The 21888-nt window shown below is 46.3% G+C and overlaps 1 protein-coding gene across 9 annotated transcripts in view; it reads left to right on the top strand.

Annotated features, from left to right (window-relative positions):
- Positions 1 to 21888, top strand: part of HERC1 (HECT and RLD domain containing E3 ubiquitin protein ligase family member 1) — a 2101515-nt gene that overhangs the window by 200174 nt on the left and 1879453 nt on the right. For all 9 annotated transcript variants that reach the window (XM_086959402.1, XM_086959399.1, XM_086959397.1 and 6 more), the window contains exon 17: positions 16720 to 16911. In XM_086959402.1, coding sequence (XP_086815528.1) covers positions 16720 to 16911 — 192 coding nt within the window. The remainder of the gene's footprint in view (positions 1 to 16719; positions 16912 to 21888) is intronic.

Below are 21888 nucleotides of genomic sequence, written 5' to 3'. Positions count from 1 at the left end.
TGATGCGTTCCTTACTCCCCTCCTCCCACTCCAGTTGTCGTGCCTTCTTTCCCCACCCAACACCCTCCCTCCCGTTGTCCGTGCCTTCTCGCCCCCACGCCCTGCCCGCCCTCCCGTTGTCTGTGATGCCTACCATTTGCAATGTAATAGGTCTTGCGTAAATGCGAGACCTACTGCATTGAAAATGCTTGTTCACATAAGTAGTGGTGGGAAGCTGGCTCTGTATATGATATTGTCACTAGGTGGTAATACCGTGCATAGGGTCCAGGGGTTCCTCAAACGTGTACAGGGCTCAATGTAAACCCAAAGTGCTCTACTAGTGGTAGTGTGAGCGAGCAGCCTTGGGCCTAACACAAAGGAGTGTAAGACATTTATTGCACATCAGTGATCAATAATGAACTACACAACTCAAGAAGGAGATCCAGACCAATTTTAGAAAAGTATACTTTGTGTTTTATTTGCAGACCAAGATCTTTGTAATGCGGTTAGTACGTTTTTAATTACAATTACTTTTCCCTTTGAAAATCGACACTTAAAAACTTTTCAACATAGTCCAACTTTATCCTATGGGGAAAACAATATTGCAGTTAAACAGGTAAGTATTGCACTTACAATCAAGCCTTCTCTGCAAAAAGTCTTCAAAGGCCAGGGGTCGGGTGAGTACCAAAACTGCACCTCCAGCAAGACAGGGGCAACCAGGTGCAGAGGTAAAAATCGGAGACGCAGATCTGCCGGGATCTGGAGTCCTTGGAGCACGTTTCTTTAGGACAAGTCCGCTGCCCACGGGCTATAGGAGTCTTTTTCAAAGGCAGCAGTCCCCCTAGGGGTTTTCAGAGGTCGCTGGCTGCAAGACATTTCACAGGTTCACAGAAACTGGAGCCAGGCCGGCAGGGCTGAGACCAATGCAGTCGTCGTCTTCATTCTTCTCTGCAGGGTCCTCTTCTTTCTTCTTAGGTCATCACAGATCTTGTTTCCAGGTTTGGGAGAGCCACCTAAATACTAGATATAGGGGCATTTTAGGGGAGTAGCAGATCGGGCCAATGGTCACTTAACTGGGGTGACTACACCCTCTATTATGCCACCCTCCTGTGGGAGTGTGCTTAGACCTAGCCGTGTATAGAGGGGTCGCCCGATCTTTAAGATGGCTGGGACTTAAAGTTGTGCTTCACCTCGCCTCGTCCACCTTAGGGATGGGGTTACCGCCTATTCTTTTGGATTTTTCCCGCAGAGTGGGGATGTAAACCAGGGGCTGCTATTTGCTGCTAGCAGCACAGGCTGGCGGCTCACATTACAAAGTGGCAGGCCTATGAAGCTCCCCTCTTTGAGTACTGGGGGAGGAAGCCTGGCATCTCTGCCCAGGATGTGCAATGTTTCTGGTCCCAGAGAGCAGGGTTTCAGAAACATGTCTGGTGGTGGCTGGATGTCTATAGCCAGTCAGAGTCCACGCTGGTCGTGGACCAGATCAGAGTCCACTCTGGTCATGGGTCTCGTCGGGATGGTAGCCTTGAGCTCGGCTGAGAGATGGGGCTGATCTAGAGCCACAAAAACCTCCCCCCGAAGTGTTGCTCCCTCGTTGTGTCCAATGGCCAACAACACAGTGGACCTGGCAGAAGGGGTCTGTGCCTATGGATGCAGGGGGTTGGCGCCTACACCCCAAGGGAGATCATAGCTTGCTGTAGAAGTGCTGGACAGTCCTCCAAGTGTTGGGGAGGATGCACGGCCGTAAGATAAGTTGGGTCTTTGCAATTGTTAAGGAGCATGCAGCAAGACAGGGTTTGGTGCTGCTGTCTGTGCAGCCCCTTGTTCCTCGCAGTGTCGTCTTTTCTTTGTCCTTCTTCAGTTCCCGGGAAGTCGAATTTGTCGGTCTGGTGTCGGGGGGACTCCTACATACTACATTTAGTGATGTTTAGGGGAGTATATGGTAGTAGCCAATGGGCAATCTGCCACTTGGGTGTCTACACCTATGTGGTATCTTCATTTCTATGTCGTGCATTCTCCCCTTAGTTTTATATCACCTACGGCTCAACCAGTGTGAATATGAAGTAATAGAATGCTAATGTGTGGCTGATGGAGTGAATGTCAGTTGGAGTGTCTGGGCCGAGCAGCAAGGATGCTGCTCCCGGTGGGACTCTCCCGAGACCCTTTTACTATTTTTCATGGGGCATCTCTTAGGTACCCTCTGGGTACATAGTACAATAAATCCCACACTGGCTTCAGTGTGGATTAATTGTAAAGAGTAGTTTGGTACCAAACAATCCTATGTTCCGTGAAGCCATCATGGTACTCTCTGTGGCTTCTGTGGCACTTAAGATATTAGGAAATGCACCCCAATATTGTAAGGGCACATCTGTTCATGCAGGTGTCCCCTCACCTGTGGTATAGTGCCTCCTGCCTTAGAGCTGTGAGGCCTGCTAGAGCTGTGATTTTCCCATGCCTTCAGGCAGTATTATCTAGAATGGCACCCAGGGTGCCAATCAACTTTTTTGTTTTCTCCCTCGCAGGGGCATGCAAGCTGAAAGGGCAGTGGTATGGCCCCAGTGGGGGGTGTTTCCAAGGGGCCCTCTGCAGCTTCCAGGTCCTAGGTACCCAGGGTACCATTTACTAGGGACTTGCAGGGGGTAGAAGTACCAATTGGGTATTTGGTTTTAGGGAAGAAGCATTGACACCAGGGACCTGGCTGGCATGATCCTGTGCCCTACATTTGAAACCACATCAAAGCCAAGCATAACGTGGGGGGCTAGCCATGCAAAATACACTTCTCACAGCAGTGATCAGCCATCATATGACTGGTGTAGGAAGTTGGCTTTTTGTGTAGTGGTGCCAATGTAATGGCACACCAAGCAAAAAAGTCCAGGCGACCCTCGTGGTTTACAGGTCTTGCTTAAATAATAACAAGTGCTCTATTTGTGGTAGTGTGTTCGGCATTTTAGGCTTATAACAGAGGACTGTTAAGCATTTGTTGCACACATACTGTCAATAAATGGTTCACATACTCAATAAGAAATCTGAGACCAATTTATAAAAATAAAGTAGATTAAAAAAAAAATGTAGACACCAAGAGCATTACAAAACAATTACCTTTTTTGAGATATGAGCCTCAAGCGCTACATTGTTAACCTATCGGAGGAAAAACACACATAGCAAACAGGAATTTGCAGTCTGAGTTCAAGGTGGAGGGAGGCAAGGTCCAAAGTACCTCCAGTAGTTTCCTTTTACCTGACCTGATGTGTACGGGTACAGAGGTGCTGGTCGGGATGGTAGCCTTGATCTCTACACCCGTAAAGGTAAGGGGACCTGAAACAAAGAGGCTGCAATGGGGGACTTGGGGACACGTCCAGCCGAACCCAAAGGGGGGCTCAGGTCATGGGGAACCCTAGGCAAAGGGTACGCAGTCAGAAGTCATGAACCCGGGCTTTGAGGCTCGGGTGCAGAGGTGCTAGGCTGGCTGGCAACTCAAGTCTGAGGCTCTCAATGTTGTTGGTCGCCTGTAGAGGAGGAAAGAAAAAGACAGCAGGGCCACTCTGGTCGTGTGTCTTGTCGGTCCCGAAGTCCCTCGACGTACAGGAGGATTTCCAAGGCTGGGGTGCCCAGGCTGGGCGACAAACTAGTCTTGGCTGGTACAAGTGGCCCTGTACTCTGGGTATTGGTGCTTGCGGGCTCCTGGAGGGTCTAGCATCTCGACACTTTGCACAGAGATGGGGCTGACCTAGTGCCACAAAAACTTCCCCCCTAAGTGTTGCTCCCTCGGTGTGTTTAATGGCCAACAACACAGTGGACCTGGCAGAAGCGGTCTGTGCCTATGGATGCAGGGGTTGGCGCCTTCACCCCAAGGGAGATGATTGCTGGTTGTCGAAGTGCTGGGAAGTCCTCGAAGTGTTGGGGAGGATGCACAGCCGTAAGACAAGTTGGGTCTTTGCAATTGTTAAGAAGCTTGCAGCAAGACCGGGTTTGGTGCTGCTGTCTGTGCAGGCCCTTGTTCCTCGCAGTGTCGTCTTTTCTTTGTTCTTCTTCAGTTCCCGGGAAGTCGAATTTGTCGGTCTGGTGTCGGGGGGACTCCTACATACTACATTTAGTGATGTTTAGGGGAGTATATGGTAGTAGCCAATGGGCAATCTGTCACTTAGGTGTCTACACTTGTGTGGTATCTACATTTCTATATCATGCATTCTCCCCTTAGTTTTATGCCCCTACTGCTTAGTCAGTGTGAGTATGAAGTAATAGAATGCTGATGTGTGCCTGATGGAGTGAATGTCAGTTGGAGTGTCTGGGCTGAGCAGGAAGGATGCTGCTCCTGGTGGGACTTTCCAGAGACCCTTTTACTATTTTGTACCTGTAATTTGAGAGTCCTACCTTGAGAATAAACCTTATCCTGGCTACCGTGCATCTTCCCTTACCACACCCCTCCATATGACCACTTCCTGTGGGGAGTAGGCATAATCCTGACCCAGAAGTCTCTATTTTCACCAAAAGCAAGATGGTCCACTTCAGCTAGCAGACCTTAGGGATGTGACTAGCATGTGAGTGTAACACACCTGATTATTTAATTTCCCCCTTGCACTGGTGCCAAATGGGCCCCTGGGTAGGGTGTGATATTCCTCAGGTCTGGAGGAAGCCGAAGTCGCATATCAAAACGGCAGAGGCTTTGAAGCCTCTGGCCTTGATATGCTAAATCAATAGCTATCCTGCTGGAGAGGATGAGAACACCTTCTGCCGGGCAGGCATTGTTCATGGCCTCAGAGAGCATGGGCTCTAATCTGCACGGGGTCAGAAACACGTCTTTGGTGCCAGCCTAGACGAGGCCAGTCAGCCAGCAGACTAGATAGTCGTAGAGTTTTCAGGGTGCATGTCATAATACATCTTGTACTGGCGACAGTTCTGATTTATTAAGACCATGTGCTTGATGCCAAACACCACAGGTTTCAGTAACCCAACATTTTGCTGGGGAATTCGTAATGACCAGTGGCAAGTGCATATACTTAAGATGGCTTTCCTGTTCACTTGTATCATCTAGTAATTGAACTAGGTAGCACAGGGTCATATCTGCCCTTGTGTGTAATATAATGCACCCTGCCTTAGGGCTACTAGGCCTGCTGCAGGGATGACTTGCATATATTACACCATATGTGCCATGTGTGCCATGTCGTGTTTTCATTCAAGGGGTGCACTATGTCACACAATCTGCAATGGCAAGCTGCATGTAATTTGTATGTGGGTCCCTTGGGGTGGCATAATGCATGCTACTGCCCCTAGAGAACCTCTATGGTACCCATACCCTAGGTAACAGGGGTACCACTTAATAGGGGCTTACAGGGGTGCCAACGTTGGTTTCAATTGTATGACAATTGGACTGTTTTAACTTTTTTTATGGAAAGAGCACTGGCACTGGGGGCTTGGTTAGCATGGACCCAGTGTAAATCAGCTGAAAACATCAGTACCAGTGGCAAAAAGTGAGAGGGACCGTTACAAAAAGGAACACTTTTCTACAAGGTCCAGATTACCTAGGGAGATCAGTCCTCTGTGCAGAACAGAAGTAGATCTCGACGCTGGACCAGAAAGAGATCCTCTACACCTGCTGGAATATCTAGATCATGCCACCAATCACGTAGATCCCCCTGCATGGTCTACATCCACAAAATGATCAATATCCCCGATAGGCGACCTGAATACTTTTGATGAGGTATTTGTTAGATGGGCTACTAAGCTGAATATTGATAGTCTAGCACCCACTATAACCTCATTTGCCATTTTCGAGATTTTACATTATAGGTCTTCCTCAAGACCATTGCTTCCTTTGGTCCCAGATTTCCTACCCCAGCCTCCCTACGAGTTGCTCCAGCGCAAATTCTAAAGAAATATACGTTTCCAGATGAAGACCCTTTATTTATGAGAACTGACCCTCCATCAAACTCATTCATTATGGCTGCCCCCAAGAAGACGCACTCCATCACAGCTACATCTTCCGTCCCCCCGGAGAAGGACAGTAAACAAATGGATTCTCTATGCAGGAACATGTGCGACACATCTGCCTCATTTATGTAGGTGTTTAGCGCATTAACATTACTGGGTAGATTTGACAGGTGTCTCTGGGACTCACTGTCCAGATTTACAGAAAAACTATCCAGGGAAGATAGACAGGACTTCCAGGAGATCCTGCAAGAAGGATGCCTGGTGGCTAACTAGGTAATTGGCGCATGGAATATGTGCCTGACGTTCAGCATGGCTTTGACTTACAGACCTAGCAGTATATCCTGAACCTTATGCTCTCATTTTCTGGTGTACAGAAATATTTGAGTCTGAGGAGAGGTTCATTAAATGAAAACCCTATGTACATTGTGCACCTTTTTAGCCTTAAGTATAAGCTGCAATACATGTATCTAAATATATGTGTGTGTACATATATATGTCTAGTAAAGTACGACATGCATATATATTTCACTGGCAACTTATTGTTTGGGGCCCACACAGTTGACGAAATGCTTAAAATGAAAACCGAGTTAGACTCACTCAAGGCTGTGGGTTTAAAAAAATGGAAAGACTGCTGCTGAATGTACAGGCCCTATGAGAGGCGCTCCTGACAGAGGGTTGAAGCCCCTCACTGGGTTCCACATCAACAACACACCAGATCTCACTGCCAGTCCTGCAGAGCAGCGTGTGGACGAGTAGCTAATCCTTCCTCCAAGACACCAGGCAAACAATGAATTGTCGCTTCCCCCATCTCTGTTACCCACTCTGGTACAGGGAAGTATTACCAAACATCTGAAATGGTGGCGCTTCATCACCAGTGACAACGGTCTTAAATGTAATGGAGAATAGGTACCCACTAAGCTTCAAGTCCCATCCTCCGACTGTTTCACCATCAAAAGCCTCATGCCACCAGAGAACCCTGCAACAGAGCGAAGTCTCCACTATGCTTCAAAAGGAGGCTATCGAGAAGGTCCCACACAAAAGGGAGTAGGAGTATACTCTCTGTTTTTCCTGGTATAGAAAAAAGGCTCGAACAGGGAATACAGGCCCATTCCGGACTTACGACTGCTAAACAAACCCATTTAGAAGGAGAAATTTAGAATGCTTGTTCTACAGATCTTCCCCCTGCTAATATAAGTATTGCTAATGATAGTTAATAAAAAAACATGTTCTACTATTCTGTGGCCCTACATTTACCTCACTTAGGTGACTGGGCTATCATCTGCAATGCAATAGAATGAAAATGTGGGGGCATCATATTTTACCCAGCAAAATCCATTCATTTTATTTTTAAATAAAGTCCGTAGCGCTGGATTTTGTGTCATAGCTCAGCCACCACCCAGGAAAACCTGCCCTACTCAGACATGACTGAAACTACTAGACACTCTGAGGGGGAGAGGTGGGCCAGGGTGGTGTGACTTCCATGATTCTAACAAGGTGGTTTTACCTAGAAGCTATTGCAAACCTCAAGCAATGCCTAAAACACACTTTTTCCTCTCATTTCTGTGAGGTAAAGTTCTGCAATCTGCATGGATAGACAAATTTCCTACAACCCAGCATTCCACCCTTTTTTCCAACAGAAATGGTACTTGTGTGAGTGAGACTTGTGCTGGTGACAGGAAAGGGCCCAAAATGCAACATGGACAAATCAACATTTTCCACTGAAAATCAACTTTTGTTTTTTGTGCAACTTAGTTAGTTGTGGATATTGAGGCCAAGCTCAGCCTGGACCCAGAGAAAACAACCAAACCTGCACATTTCTGAAAACTAGACACATGGGAGAGTCGCTGCAATAGCAAAAAACTGATCGCTGCTCATGACTCTTGGGAACCATGCAAGTAGACCAGTAGGACTGTACGCTTTGTGTATGCACTAGCCCCATTTTGAGCCTAGGACCCAAAAATGTCTTTAATTCCTTAGTCAAGTGGGAATCTACTAGTCTGCTCTAGAATGAGGCCCAAGAGTATTTCTGGGCTTCCGCGGAAACTGTTCGGTATGCTGATTTGTTGGTTGCACAATTTCCTCGAGAAAGTCAACATACAAAAAGAGATGGAAATAGTCAATCTGCAAAGCATTTACTGTATCAACTTTACATCCAGATTCCGCAGCGAATGAGGAAATGTGGAGCTGCACTAAATTGATTGCATCAGATTGTGCTTGCAAAGGGACATCACAACTGCCATGTTCCCCAGAATCACTGAAAGAAGATTCATCAACTCGAAGAGAAGTCATTCGCTGGAACTACACTCTAGGAAGCTGGCTTTCTATGATGTGTACCAAAATGAGGTATACTATGTAGACAATCCAGACGACCTTTATTGGCTTGCAGGCCTTAAATTAATAATCCCAAATGCTCTTTTCATGGTAGTGTGGGGCAGCACTTTAGGCTTATCAGAGGTTAGTGTTAAGCATTTGTTGTACACTGTCAATAAATGATACACACTCTTGAAGAAACTCGAGACCAATTTGGAAAAATAACAGATTTTTATATAGATTTTGACACCAAGATTTTGTAATCAGGTAAGTACTTTAGATATTATACATTTTTACAGTAATCATAGTAGAGATGCCTTGACTTGAGTAGAGATGACAGCTGTCAGATTTGAGGCATGAGCCTCAAACACGGTATTGTCATCCTATGGGAGAAACATATACTGTATATGTACACACCCTGGCGACTTACAGGACTGTTCTTCTGCATTTAAGGGAAGAAGATGGCAAAGTCCAAGAAAGCACCAACAATTCAAGTTTACATGCCCTCGGGTGTCTCGGTGCAGAGGTGCTTTACGTGGTGGTATCCTCAAGCACTACATGCTAAAGTCAATAGGAAAAGTACCTGTAAGAAAAAGGCTGCACGGGAGGACTGAGGAACTAGCCTGGAAGAACCCAAGAGGAGGAGGGGAGGGGAGGGGTGGAGGGGGCTCGGCTTATGAGGGTCTCAGGAACTGAGAGCTCGGGCTGGGGAGCTCGGGTGCAGAGGAGTTTTGTCCGGCGGGTCAGTGAGTTAGAGGCTCTCATGGTTCTTGGGGTACCTGTTGAAGAGGGAAAAGAAACTCAGTAGGGTCACTCTCTGTATGGAGCTGGCTTCTCTTGAAGTACCTTAACATGCCGGTCAGTTTTGGCGGCAGTGGTGTTCTAATTGAACACAAACAAGCCTTGGTGCTTGCTACTGGCTCCAGTACTTTAGGTAGTAGTGCTGGGTGGCTCCTGGGGTCGTGGCATCTCCAAAATTTGAAAGGAGACGGATCTGACGTCCTGGAGCATGAAGATGTTTTGATGGGGTCCTGCTCCCTCAGTGGCCCCGGGGATGACAGAACGCTGTACCGGGCAGCTGCAGTCCGTGTCTGCTGGCACAGGTAGGGGGCTCCTCTACTCCAAGGTGTGGAGCTGGCCTCTCTCGAACTCCGTTGACGTGCAGGTAGGGTTTGGTGACCGTGGTGTTGCGAATGAACACAAGCAAGCATTTTTGCTTGCAATTGACTACAGTACCTCAGGATTTGGTGCAGGGCGGCTCCTGGTGTCTTCAAACTTGGCAGGAAGATGGTGCAGACCTCCTGGAGCATGAAGTCCTCTTGCTGGCGTGCTGCTCCATCGATGGGACGGGGGGGGGGGGTCAACAGAACCCTGTACCGGGCAGCTGCAGTCAGTGTCTGCTGGTGCAGGGAAGTGGCTCCTTCCCTATGAGGGGGATGCTGCTGGTTCGAGGAAGTACTGGGCAAACCTCCAATGGTTTGTGGAGGCTGTTCTGCTTTAGGACGTGTCTGTGTCTGTGATTGTCTGGAGAGCAGCAGCCTGGCAGGGTTTTGCGCCAAGTTAGGTGCTGGTCCACAGTTCTTACGTCTTTGCCTATTTTTTTGTCCTCCTCCTCCTTTCAAGCAGATGAATCTGAGTTTCTGGTGTCTAGGGGCCACCTAAATACTAAATTTAGGGGCGATAAGCAGAGTGAAAGATAGTAGCCAATGGGCTACTTACCCCTGGGGTTACTTCACCCCGAAATTACCACTTCCTATGGGGAGTGGGCATAACCCTGTCTCGTAGTTCCTAATTCCGCCATTCGTGGCACACATCAGATAGTCCACCTTAGTTTGTGACTAGCCTGGAGGTGCAACACGCCTACTTGCATAGCTACTTTCCCACCTGTCTTGGTGCCAAATTGGTCTCGAGGCAGGGAGTGGCATTTCCCAGGTCTGGGGGAAGATGGGGTCTCATATCAAAGGCGGCAGAGGGTTCGAAGCCCCTGGTCTTGATATGCTACTTCACTAGTCATCCCGCTGGAGGAGGTGATGACCCCTTCTCTGGAGCCGGCATTGTTTCCTGACCCCAGAGAATGCTGACTCTCATCTGTAGGGGGTCAGAAACTGGTCTGACTGGTCTCATCCAGCATGCCACCTCAGCCAGCCCACTAGAAGACTAGTAGGGTTCAAGGGGCACCTCTAAGGGTCCCACTGGGTGCATGTCATAATAAATACAGTACTTGCATCAGTATGGATTTATTAAGACAAGGTGTTTGATAACAAACACCATAGGTTTCAGTAAAGCCATCATGTAGCTAGGGAACTCTTAATGACCAGTGTCCAGTCCATATACTTAAGATGGCTTGCCTGCTCACTTGTACCATCTAGTAATTGAACTAGATAGCACAAGGACATAGCTGCTCAGGCAGGTAGGTCCTCACATGTAATATACTTTACACTGCCTAGTGGCTAAAAGGCCTGCTGTAGGGGTGTCTTGCATATATTATATGCAGTGACTTTAGCATGGCACACAGTGAGTGTGCCATGTCGTGTTTTCACATACTGTTTGCACCAGGAACGCAACCTGTAATTGCAATCTCTATGCAATTTGTGTGGGGGTCCCATAATGCATGCTGTAGCCCTCAGGGACCCTCTTTAGTACCCATGCCCTAGGCGCCAGGTTACCATTTACTAGGGACTTCTAGGGGTTTCTGACAGTTGGGGTACAATGGAACAGTTACAGTTTTAAGGACATAGTAGTAGCACTGGAGCCTGATTAGCAGGCCTTGGTGCACTGTCAGAGTCGAGAATAGATCTAGTAGTTCTAATGGAGGCAAAAGGGGGGGGGACAACTGGAAAAAAAATCCAGATTCCTACACAACTCCCCCCTTCCACGCCATCAGCCCAGGAGACTCTGCCCAACCTTGGGAGAGTTTTCCTAGTCTGTCAGGCGAGGAAGGGAAGTAAGGAAACCGGGTGTATTGTTGCAGGACCTACTCTGCCTTACATCCCTCCCTTCAAGGTCCCTTCCTCTGGGCAGTTGAGCCATCTCAACAACAATAGGACCCATGTGTAACTGCATTTTAACTGCTTCCTTGGTTTCTTCACACTTCCTCTTTTCTTGGGGGTCAGGGGTATCTACCTCTTCTAACCTGGTCTTAGCTAGGGCAACATCTGGCTTATCCGAAAAGATTACCCATAACTGGAGTAAACCCACCAAGACCAACAGGGTCCGGGTGCCTAACGTTCTATTTGACATGAGGTCAGACCAGCATGCCAATACAGTGCAGTCATAAAGGTTAACACCCAGCAGATGCTAGTGACAGCTGTCAGTACCCGGAACAACACCTTTAGCTCTCCCCTGACAGGTGGGTGGACTAGGAATTAGATTTCCTTGGGTTCAGGGGTCCTTCTGCTGTTGGGGAGTGGGTACTACCTCTGTAGAAAACACCCTTCTTCCACTCTCTCTTCTCCTAGCTGGGGTGCCACAACCTTCTGCTTAATAACTGCATGACTAGTCAGGACTTCTTGTGGGGCAGGATTGGCCTCAACAATGTCAACTTTGGAGTTCTACTTTACTGGAGCAGAATCTCATTGGCGCACTGAAGCTTTTTCTAAAGGTTTCCCACCTTTCCTGCACTTCTTATTCTTGCCTCTCATATGGGGCCTATTTTTACCAACTGTAGGTTCAGCACCTCCAGAATCCTTGGGAAAGGTATGACCAGGATGTGAAATTCCTATACCCCGACGCCCAGGACATATTGTTTGTGGTGAAGGACAACAAGTTTTCATGTTTATTTTGTCCCTGGGACAAGTAGGCCAAACCCCCTGCAGCACAAACTCTTTGGCTGCCATATTACAGTACCACATTATAGAGGAGCATTGTCGGTAGTTAAGGGAATTTTTGTGTCTATATGTTAATGCTAATGTTAATATGTTATAGTTCATTAATAGAAAGCCTTTATTGTTATTAGGTTCAGCTCTCTGAAGAAATGTTGTGAGTTCAGACTGCACTACTGACAGAGATTCCAGTGTAAAAATGTGTGCGCAAGTTTGCAAAGTTTAACAAATGAGGATATGCCTAATGCTTCCATGATGTTCTCTGATTAGATGCAAATATATGCAAAAGCTTGAAAACAAGATTGTTGATTCTTTGGTTTCAAAATGAAATGTTCATAAAAAAATGCAACTAGAAACAAAACATTTTGTTAAACTATTGTGAAATTTTTTAGTACCATTTCTTAGAAGCATCATTTAGTAAAATATTTTGATGCATGCTAGCATTTCCCCTAAAATAATTCTAATAAAAAATCAGTGTAACTAGTTTCAACAAAATTATAGGAAACATAGCTATAAACAAGCTCTGGGAAAGCCAATAGGTAGGACATTGATGGTCAACGTTTTATTTTTTCCAATGCGTGTCTTGTTTTGACATGGTTTTTTACAACTTTATTGTTGAAGGAATGCTGGGCCCTCCTCATTATAACAAATATTGGGAAAAGCAAAAATATTTTTGGCCTCAAAAGCCGCACATTGCCACAGTAGTTCGTGGCACAAAGCAAAATTATTTTGCTTGACGATATGCTACTTGTGAAAGAGCAGAATGCTGTCACTCACTGTGAAGCCAGCCAGTAGATCGAGAGAGAGAGGGATATCATTTTAATAAAAAGAATCAGTATTGGTTAACGCCAGACCTTTATACGGACCCAATTCTTAAAGAAAGTCACAAAATTCCAGCTATGGTGCAAGTCCTTGCATTGGTGGAAATTTACAGCTTTCATGAATTCACAATAATTTACAGGAGGAGGTCAGGAAATTGTACTCCTAGAAAATACTGCATTTTACCATGAGCAAATATGCATGTGTAGATTTTCTTGTGCGAAAATCTGTTGAGCAGTAAGAAGTTCACTTTCCCACCAACAACAACACAAAGGGACAAATGGATTTTGTTACAGGACTAGTAGAATTATGAAGCAGCTTCTCCCATGGACAAATAGATATTTTATTAAATTCCACACCCCTGTATGACTGGGTCAGTACTTCCTTTGTGCTCAGACCAACCTCTTGGAGGTCAGTTCCAAGGAGACAATCAAAATGGGGAGGATGTCTGGACTGACTACCTCCCTCTGCCAACTAAGGGACCCAGCTATTTCTAAGGTTTCCAAAGCCATAGGCCTAACAATAACCTTACCATGGATAGACCTTACTCTTTTAATCTCTGCCTGCAAATACTGGTCTGGAGATACCAACCTGCCATGCACCATTATGTGAATGTCACAAGTATCACTCTGGGAGTTGAGATTCCATTCACCTGGATGTGATGGAAAGTTTGGTTCCCTCTGGAATCCCCAGCACAGCTTCTGGGCCCACTTAGTAGTTAAAAGCTATAAGGATGTTCTCATCTGAGGAGCAATCCTCAAAGGCTACAATGACAACCCCTGTGCCTACATTATTCCTGAGGCAAGCTGAATCACCTCTGTAGTTGTCAACCTGCTCGCAATCAAAGCAGGGCATACTGTCTATCGACTTTTTAAGCTTAGGGTCCCCTCCACTCTGCTTACCACCAGAGTTAGGGTGGGATGTACTATTCTGTTTTTTTATGGCTCTGAAGAAATCTCTTTGGTGGGTTTACCAACTCTCTCTTGTCCTTCTGTGTGCCTGTGAGTCAGAAACTTGTCTGTGGTGGCTGGTTGGACGACACCAGTCAGCCAGCTCGCTAAAAGACTAGTAGGGTTAAGAGGGCACCTCTAATGGGCGCTCCAATACTGGCATCAATAAGGATTTATTAAGACCAAGTCTTTGATACCAAACGCCAAAGGTTTCAGTAAAGCTATCATGTAGCTGGGGAACTCGTAATGATCAGTACCCAGTATTTCTAACTTAAGATGGCTTCCCTGCTCACTTGTACCATCTAGTTATTGAACTAGATAGCACAGGTCCACAGCTGCTCAGGCATATATGTCCTCACCTGTAATATAATGCACCCTGCCTTACGACTACAAGGCCTGCTGTAGTGGTGATTTACATATATTATATGCATTGACTTTGGCATGGCACACAGTGATTGTGCCATGTTCTGTTTTCACACATGGTTTACACCAGATTAAGCAGCCTGCAATGGCAGTCTGCATGCAATTTGTTTGTGGGTCCCTTAGGGACCTGCAGCCCGTAGGGACTCTCCTTAGTAACCGTGCCCTAGGTACCAGGGCTGCCATTTACTAGTGACTTATGGGGGGCTAAAGTAATTGCCTATTGGGGTACAGTTGAACAGTTGCACTTTATCCAGTATTGGGGTATCTTTCATAGATTCACATGCCTGAATCATTCCCCGTCATCGTAGTGGGAGTCCCACGGTACATAAATAACAAAGTAGTAAATGGTACCTTTCCATAGGCTATTATGGTAGCAACCATATACTCTATAGCCTATTATGCTCTTTTTACAAAAAGAACCAAACTGAAAACTCAGCCAATCAGCACCAAGCACCCTCTAGAACCTTTGCACGAGAGGCTGAGTCCCTCAGATTTTCCAGCAAGAGTATAGTTAGTACTGTATCCTAGAGGTGCCTTTCCGGGGAGGAGAGTGGGTTCCATTTGAATCTAGGAAAGATACTAATACTGGATTACTGCAGTGGAGAAGTGTGGCTCACTGGTTAGAGGAGGCAGACCCGGACGCTGAGATCAGACCCGGGACCAGAGTTCAATTCCCGACGCGGCAGGCTCTTGAGCCCAAAATGTCTACGGACTCAGTAATTCTCGCTTCGGTGCCCACTCGAATCACAGGTTCACCCTCTGCAACTCTGCGCAATAGCTTGCTTAATCTCCACTACGACCCCCCGCGGCGGGATGCCTGGCTTTCACCTTGGGGCTATCTCACAGGGAAAAACCAGGACGGGTTCCCAATGCAAAGCGCTTTGAGACCTAGCGGTGACATTGCGCTATATAAAAACCTATCCATCCATCCATTACAGGTAAGTAACTTGTTTCATTTGAGGGAAAGAGCACTGACCCTGGAACCTAGTTAGCAGGCTTCAGAGTAATGTCAGTAAGTAGAAAGACAGCTCCTAGTAGTTCTAATGAGGGCAAAAAGCTGGGGACAGCTGCAACAAAAGTCCAGTTTCGTACATCCACCGACTGAAAAAACGCTTGCAGGTTCTGCTCCATTTTCTTTTCCCTCAGATGCCATCTCATGTATGTGTTCCTGTCCTAGAGTTTTCCTCCATAACTCTAGTATGGGCCTCAGCAGCAATCATCCATCGAGACACCATCTCTGTTGACTGACTAAAACCTGTCTGAAACCTGAATAAAATCCTCCTTCTGGAACACTTTGTCCTACTTAGTAGGCAGACTTAAGGTCCGAAATCAGTGTGTGTTTCTGTGAGGTATGCTGCTACAGCTCCTCTAAAGACGCCACAAAGATAAAAACTAAAATATTATTTCAACCTGCCAAATTTGAAATACTACAACATACTTCATATGACAAGTGGTGCAGTTGAATTGAACCAGATCTTCCAAGAAATTACACAGCTCTGCTCTCTCCATGTGCTGTTGCACTGTGTATTGCCTTACACCTATGCAGGCACCCTTATAGTGCAAAGGTGTCTGCGTTATGTTCAGGATGGGTTTTTTGCCGGGGCCCCCCCTTTCTGCATAAAAAATACCCTTTCCAACATCCTCCTCTTTGTATGTGTGCTGTAAGCGCAGCAGAAATGCAAACAGGAGATACAATGTTTCATCTTGCTACTCCAGTCTCAGAGAGACCCTGGACCTTGGTGCAAGTACCTCTGTACAAGTCTTTGTAGATAAGGTATTGTGTCAGAAATCAATTCTGAATGCACAGAAACTCACATGTGCCACTCTTGGAAATCCTCCCTAACACAAAATAACGCAATTAAGCTATTTTTTGGGGGCCTTTTGCCATTTGAATTGCTTTGTAAAATTCCAACAAAGATTTCGCGTGGAAAAAGTCAGGCAACATGACACAAAGCTTTATAGGTGCACGGTAAAACAAAACCAAAACATACATCCTACATTGGCCACCACCCTCTCTGATGGTCATGGGGACAACTGGCACTTTGTTTTCACCCCCCACCTGCCCCCGATGTAACAGCCCCTCTTGCAACAAAAAACGTTGTGTTCCCCCTTGGGGTAAAAAGACTTATAAATACAAATGTTTGGCCTGGGGGACAGGCCCATTTACCATGAGGGGGCTTGACTGCCCCCTCACCCCCAAAAGTAATAAAAAAATATAGCTACCATTTTGTTTTGACTGGTGCCAACAACACACCAAACTCCCTCCGTGTAACATAAACTATCTTTACTGGAGAATTTCTGATATAACTTATTCAATATTATTCATGCAATCAATCAGGTGTATAAAAAAATTCCAGTTTAGAAGATCCACTATTTCAGGCAAGCAGCATGTTCTTATTTTTATAGGTCCATTCTTCTATTCTAACAAATCGTTGTGTTCTCTTAAAATGGTGCAAGCATCTAACATGATGGTATTTTTTTTCTTTTAGATGTGATCTACGTGTCTGCAGCCGGCAGCATGCTATGTCAGATTGTGAACTCATTGTTGTTACTACCAGTCTCTGTAGCACGACCGTTACTAAACTTTCTGCTAGATTTGCTGCCGCCTCTTGATTGCCTTAACAGGCTTTTGCCAGCAGCTGTCCTCCTCGAGGATCAGGAGTTACAGTGGCCTCTTCATGGTAAGGGATCATAATTGCATTGCAGTTGTGGAGCTAAATCATTGTAAGGAAATTTTCTCTTCATAGGCAGCTGACTTGATCAATTACGGTCCACAAACCAAAATAAAGATCAAGTTTTATTCTAGTTAATAAGTAGGTATGATTCTATTTATTTTCTTTCGGCTCCATAAAATAGAGAACCAGTATTTATAATCCGGTATGTAAGTAAAATATGCATGTACTGTTTAAATTCTGTTACTACACGTATCATCTTTGTTATTTGAGATGAGTTTATAATCAGGAGATGGATTAACTGTTAGTTATAAATATAGCATTTATTATAACTTCTGTCTATGTGAATAAAGCGCAACAGCACGGGATTTTCAGAGGATGCATGTTGGCATTTCCTACCACTAAAATGAAGATTGTTTAGCAGTTTTGTGTTTAAATATGAACACAATCTCTGTATCGTGGGGAGTGTGTTAAGGAAAGTTATACTGTCTTTTCTTGTTTGAGTAACACATTTGCCTGCAAATTAAGATCTGATCAAGCGCCTGGATACCTTCTCAAGCACCAGGATACTTTTTAAAGCTCTTAGATACCTTTTACAGCGCTTGGATACCTTCTAAAGTGCCTGGATACCCTCTTGGGTTATTAATGCGCTATTGATTGCAGTGTATTGATGACCTCTTGAAACATAACTTAGTCAATAATCATAGTACAGTGGATTGTTGCATTAATCAATTCAAACAAATACTGCTCCCACGTTTTTCTCCAGCTCTCTTTCTCCATGTTTTTGTGTCATAATTTTTTATTTGCGTACAGTAAATATTCTGGTAGCTATTATTACCTCATGTATCTGATAGGACTTCTAGCTGCAGAGGCCTTACTTAAAAATATTCCCCAAGTGTCAGACTGGATCCAGACGTTTTTGAGCAGTACCTCTGCGTACTGGTAGACTGAGTCGTTCTGCTCTGCGTCTGCTTCGTCCGTGCCGGAAGCGATGTGCACTACCTATAAAGGCACCATCCCAGGGTGCTGACGTCAGTTCTTTCCTTTCCGTACCAGATAGCAGTGATCCAATCAGAGCTACCTTCAGTCGTTTTTTATTTTGCTGGCTTTTTTCTCTGCTTTTGTCAACAGTTTTTGAGAGATTTTCTAACCTGATGTGACAAGATGTCCCCTAAGAAACTAGCTGGTTTCAAAGCATGCGGGACATGTCACAAACACTTGGTGTGTTTATTGTGCTCTGAGAGGGACCAGGACTCCAAGATCTGGAATGGCTGCCGTGTCATGCACCCCAAGGCACTGAGGGAGTGATCCATTAAGCTCCTCACAGTCCAACGTTGCACAACCCCACTACTCTCAAGATCCCATCGCAAGGAAGATCCTGGGACCCTTCGGGGTCTCGAATAGCAGCTCCCTTCCGGCCTCCCCAGGTGGCGTGTCCCCACGACGTTTTCGGTTCTTGTCTTCGGGCAGCGGCGCGGGCCAATCCTTCAGGCTCGCACCTCAGGGGCACCGGCGTGACTGGTGAGCTCCTCCGTTCGTTGGGGGTGTCCCGGGACAGTTGGATGGCGTTCAGTGCGGGAATAATTCACGGACAACTAGGGTGTGTAGCGTAGCGAGTTTAGATAGCGTCCACCATCTTGCTCGTGCAAGCCATACCCCTCCTCCTTCCTTCTCTTTAATAAGAGCTACTTATATTCAATTAAAATCATTTCTGTGCTACTGATATTTTTAGTGTTGTAATAATGATGAACTGGGATGTGGCCTGACTAATTACCACAGCTGAGATTAATTCAAGCATTCAATCCATAAGTATTTTTGTGCATTCCAATGTGTTGCCCTAAGTGAGATGGGTATGCCCAAATGTCGGTCCCATGCACACTGTCACTTGAACAAAGCTATACTTGGTTGATGAGCCTCATTAGAGTGAAACCGGTTCTGGGTTGCTTGTGTTCCGTTTCAGGGAGGACCTGGCCTAGCAATTTGGGCTACAATGCTACAATGCCCTCATTGTAGCAGGGTCAAGACTGAATTGCAAATGGCTGGGTCCAAACTGAGGTAGCATGGTGTGCAAAATCACAATGGACTGGGATGTGTACGAGTAATTATTAGAGGCTGAGATTAATAAAAGCATTCCACCCACCACTTTTATATATACTTTAGTGTAATAGTGACCACATCAGCCCTGATTACATTTGTGGCCACCCTATACAAGATTACCAGCAGTAATCACATCACTGCATTACGAATAGTTGCAAGCAGTAATGTTTAAAAAGCTGTTGCATCACCATAAGTAGGTTGTGGTTGGTATTCCCGCTACTTTCTGGTGCCCAAGAAGGATGGAGGCCTTGGTCCTATCCTAGACCTGCTCCTGCTCAATCTCTTCTTGAAAACTTAGACATTAAAGATGCTTGCACAAGTTCTGTCTGCTCTGAACCTGGGAGATTGGATTGTAGTGCTGAACTTGCAGGGCGCATTTTCCCACATCCCCTTCCTGCCTGCCCACATAAATTACCTGCGGTTCACGGTGGGCCAAGAGCACTTTCAGTTTGCCGTGCTCCCCATTGGCCTTACCAACCATCTCGAGTATTCACTAAAGGGATGGCGGTGGTTGCAGCTCATTTGCGGGGATCAGGGGTTCTGGTCTTTCCCTACCTCAGCGATTGGCTGTTGAAGGCGGGCATGCCCGAGACAGTCTTGTCCCACCTCCAGACTACGACCAACCTTCTGCGCTCACTGGGGTTCACTATCAAGGTGCCAAAGTTCGTCCAGATTCCTTCTCAGACATTCCTGAGCTGTTTTGGACACAATGTAGTTTTAGGCTTTTCTTCTCGAACAGCAAGTCCAGGATATTCAGGCTATGATACTGATGTGTCAGCCTCTATCCTTGATTTGGTTGAGAAATGACCTTCTGCATCCTGCTTCTAATACATGCCCGTTGGCACATGCAGCCTCTTCAATGGGTCCTGAAGTTCCATTAGGCAATGCATCAGGGATATCTCTATAACTGTTCCAGATCTCGGAGACAACTGCAATAGATCTGCAGTGGTGGCTGATGAACCACAAGTATGTGTGTGGTAAGCCTCTCTCCCTTCATCAACCAGAACTGACAGTAGTGACATTTACGTCATTTCTCTGATGGGACGGCCCTCTGGGTGAGGTGCTGATCAGAGGACTTTGGTCTCCGGCAGAGTCCAGGCTCTACATAAACCTTTTGGAGCTAAGGGTGATTTGCTTGGCATTGAAAATCTTTCTTCTTTTGATCAGGGGAATGCTAGTAGAGGTGTTTATGGACCACACCACTGCCATGTGGTACTGCAAGAAAGAGGGTGGGTGGGGTTGTGTACACTTTGTTAAGGGGCTGGGTGTCTCTGGACGTGGCTGTTACGCCATGGCATTTCCCTGATTGGTTCAATTCCTGGTGGGCTCTCTGAACACCAGGGCGAACATACTCAGCTAAAGATGCCTAGTGGATCACGGAGAGGGGCATAAGTCTTACCATGGTTGGCTGAGTCACCCCATTTGTAAAATGGTGGGGACTAAGAGTTGTGATTCACCTCGCCTCCCCCACCTGAGGGGTGGAGCTGTCAGAGGTGGGCACACCTCTCTTCGGCCCTGTTCTCCCACCCAAAGTGGGAGTCAGAACCAGTGGGGACCAGTTGCTGAAAGCAGCAAGTGGCCTGGGGAAGCCCAAAAATGCGGCAAGCCTTTGAAACTTTCCCTTCCTGGACCCTGCCCATCTTGGGAGAGGAGGCTTGGCACCTCGCCCCAGGATGCCCATTGTTTAAGGCCCCGAGAGCAGCAGGCTCTCGACCCAATGGTCCAGAAACATGTCTGGTGGTGGCAGCTGAAAGCAGCCACTTTGTCTGAACACTAGTGGTAGGTTAGTTTTCCGGGGGCATCTCTAAGAGGCCCTCTGTGTGCATTTTTCATTAAATCCCACACTGGCATCATTGTGGGTTTAATGTGCCGAGAGGTTTGATACCAAACGTCTTAGTTTTCAGTGTAGCCATTATGTTGCCGTGGAGTTCCTAATGACAAACTCCCAGCACCAGTTACACTTAAGGGCAGCACTGCACTTAAAATGTCTAAGAATGGACTTAGACACTGGAGGGGTACAGGGCTCATGCACCTGTACCCTCACCACTGGTATAGTGCACCCAGCTAGAGGGGTGACTGACATACGCCAGGGTAGTGGGTTGTAGGCATGGCACACAGGGTTGTGTGCCATGTCGACTCTGCACTTTGTTCTGCTCCAAAACATGCAGCCTGCAAAGGCAGTGTTTGAGTGTGAAGGTATAGGACCTCTAAAGGTGGCACAATAAGTGCTGCAGCCCGTAGAGGCCTTCTCTGGTCACAGTGCCCTGGGTACCTGTGGTACCATTTACCTGGAGCTGACCTGTGGCCAGAGATGCCTATTGGGTGTAGGCTTCAGTGCAGTTTTAATGAAAGAACATAGGCCCTGGGTACCTGGTTAGCAGGAGCCCAGGACTCACTCAGTCGAAGCACACCCGGAATTCAGCAAAAAGTGGGGGCAACCATGCACTTTCGCACAATTGCACCATACACCGTAGCAGTGAGCTGACAGTAAATTGTCGGACATGCCCAAATTTGGGTTGTCTGCTCACTTTGCCATCCAAACCCAAGGTAAACCTCATAATGATGTACAGTAAGGCTACCTTATTTTTCTATTTAAACATTTAGAGAGGAGGTGATTAATAATGCAGACTGGATTATTGTTCCATTTTGTGTGATGCTTCGACTGATTTCCAGATTGTTGGTCCCAATTGTGCAGGCAATTTCAAACTTAACTACCCTAAAGAAGTAGATCTTCTTCATCCTTAAAATATCAAATAGTGGCAGTGTTGTTACATTAGAAAGGATTCTTGGGCACAGTCCTAAAAGGGGCAGGCTTAAAGTTTTACCAATATCTTAAGTAGGTGCGTGGTGACACCAAGACTTAGCGCTCTTCTTAAACATAGCTAAGTG

The sequence above is a fragment of the Lissotriton vulgaris genome, chromosome 2_2 (genome assembly GCF_964263255.1).
Source record: "Lissotriton vulgaris chromosome 2_2, aLisVul1.2, whole genome shotgun sequence".
NCBI classification, from domain to species: domain Eukaryota; kingdom Metazoa; phylum Chordata; class Amphibia; order Caudata; family Salamandridae; genus Lissotriton; species Lissotriton vulgaris.
This window is presented reverse-complemented; position numbering and strand designations above follow the sequence as displayed.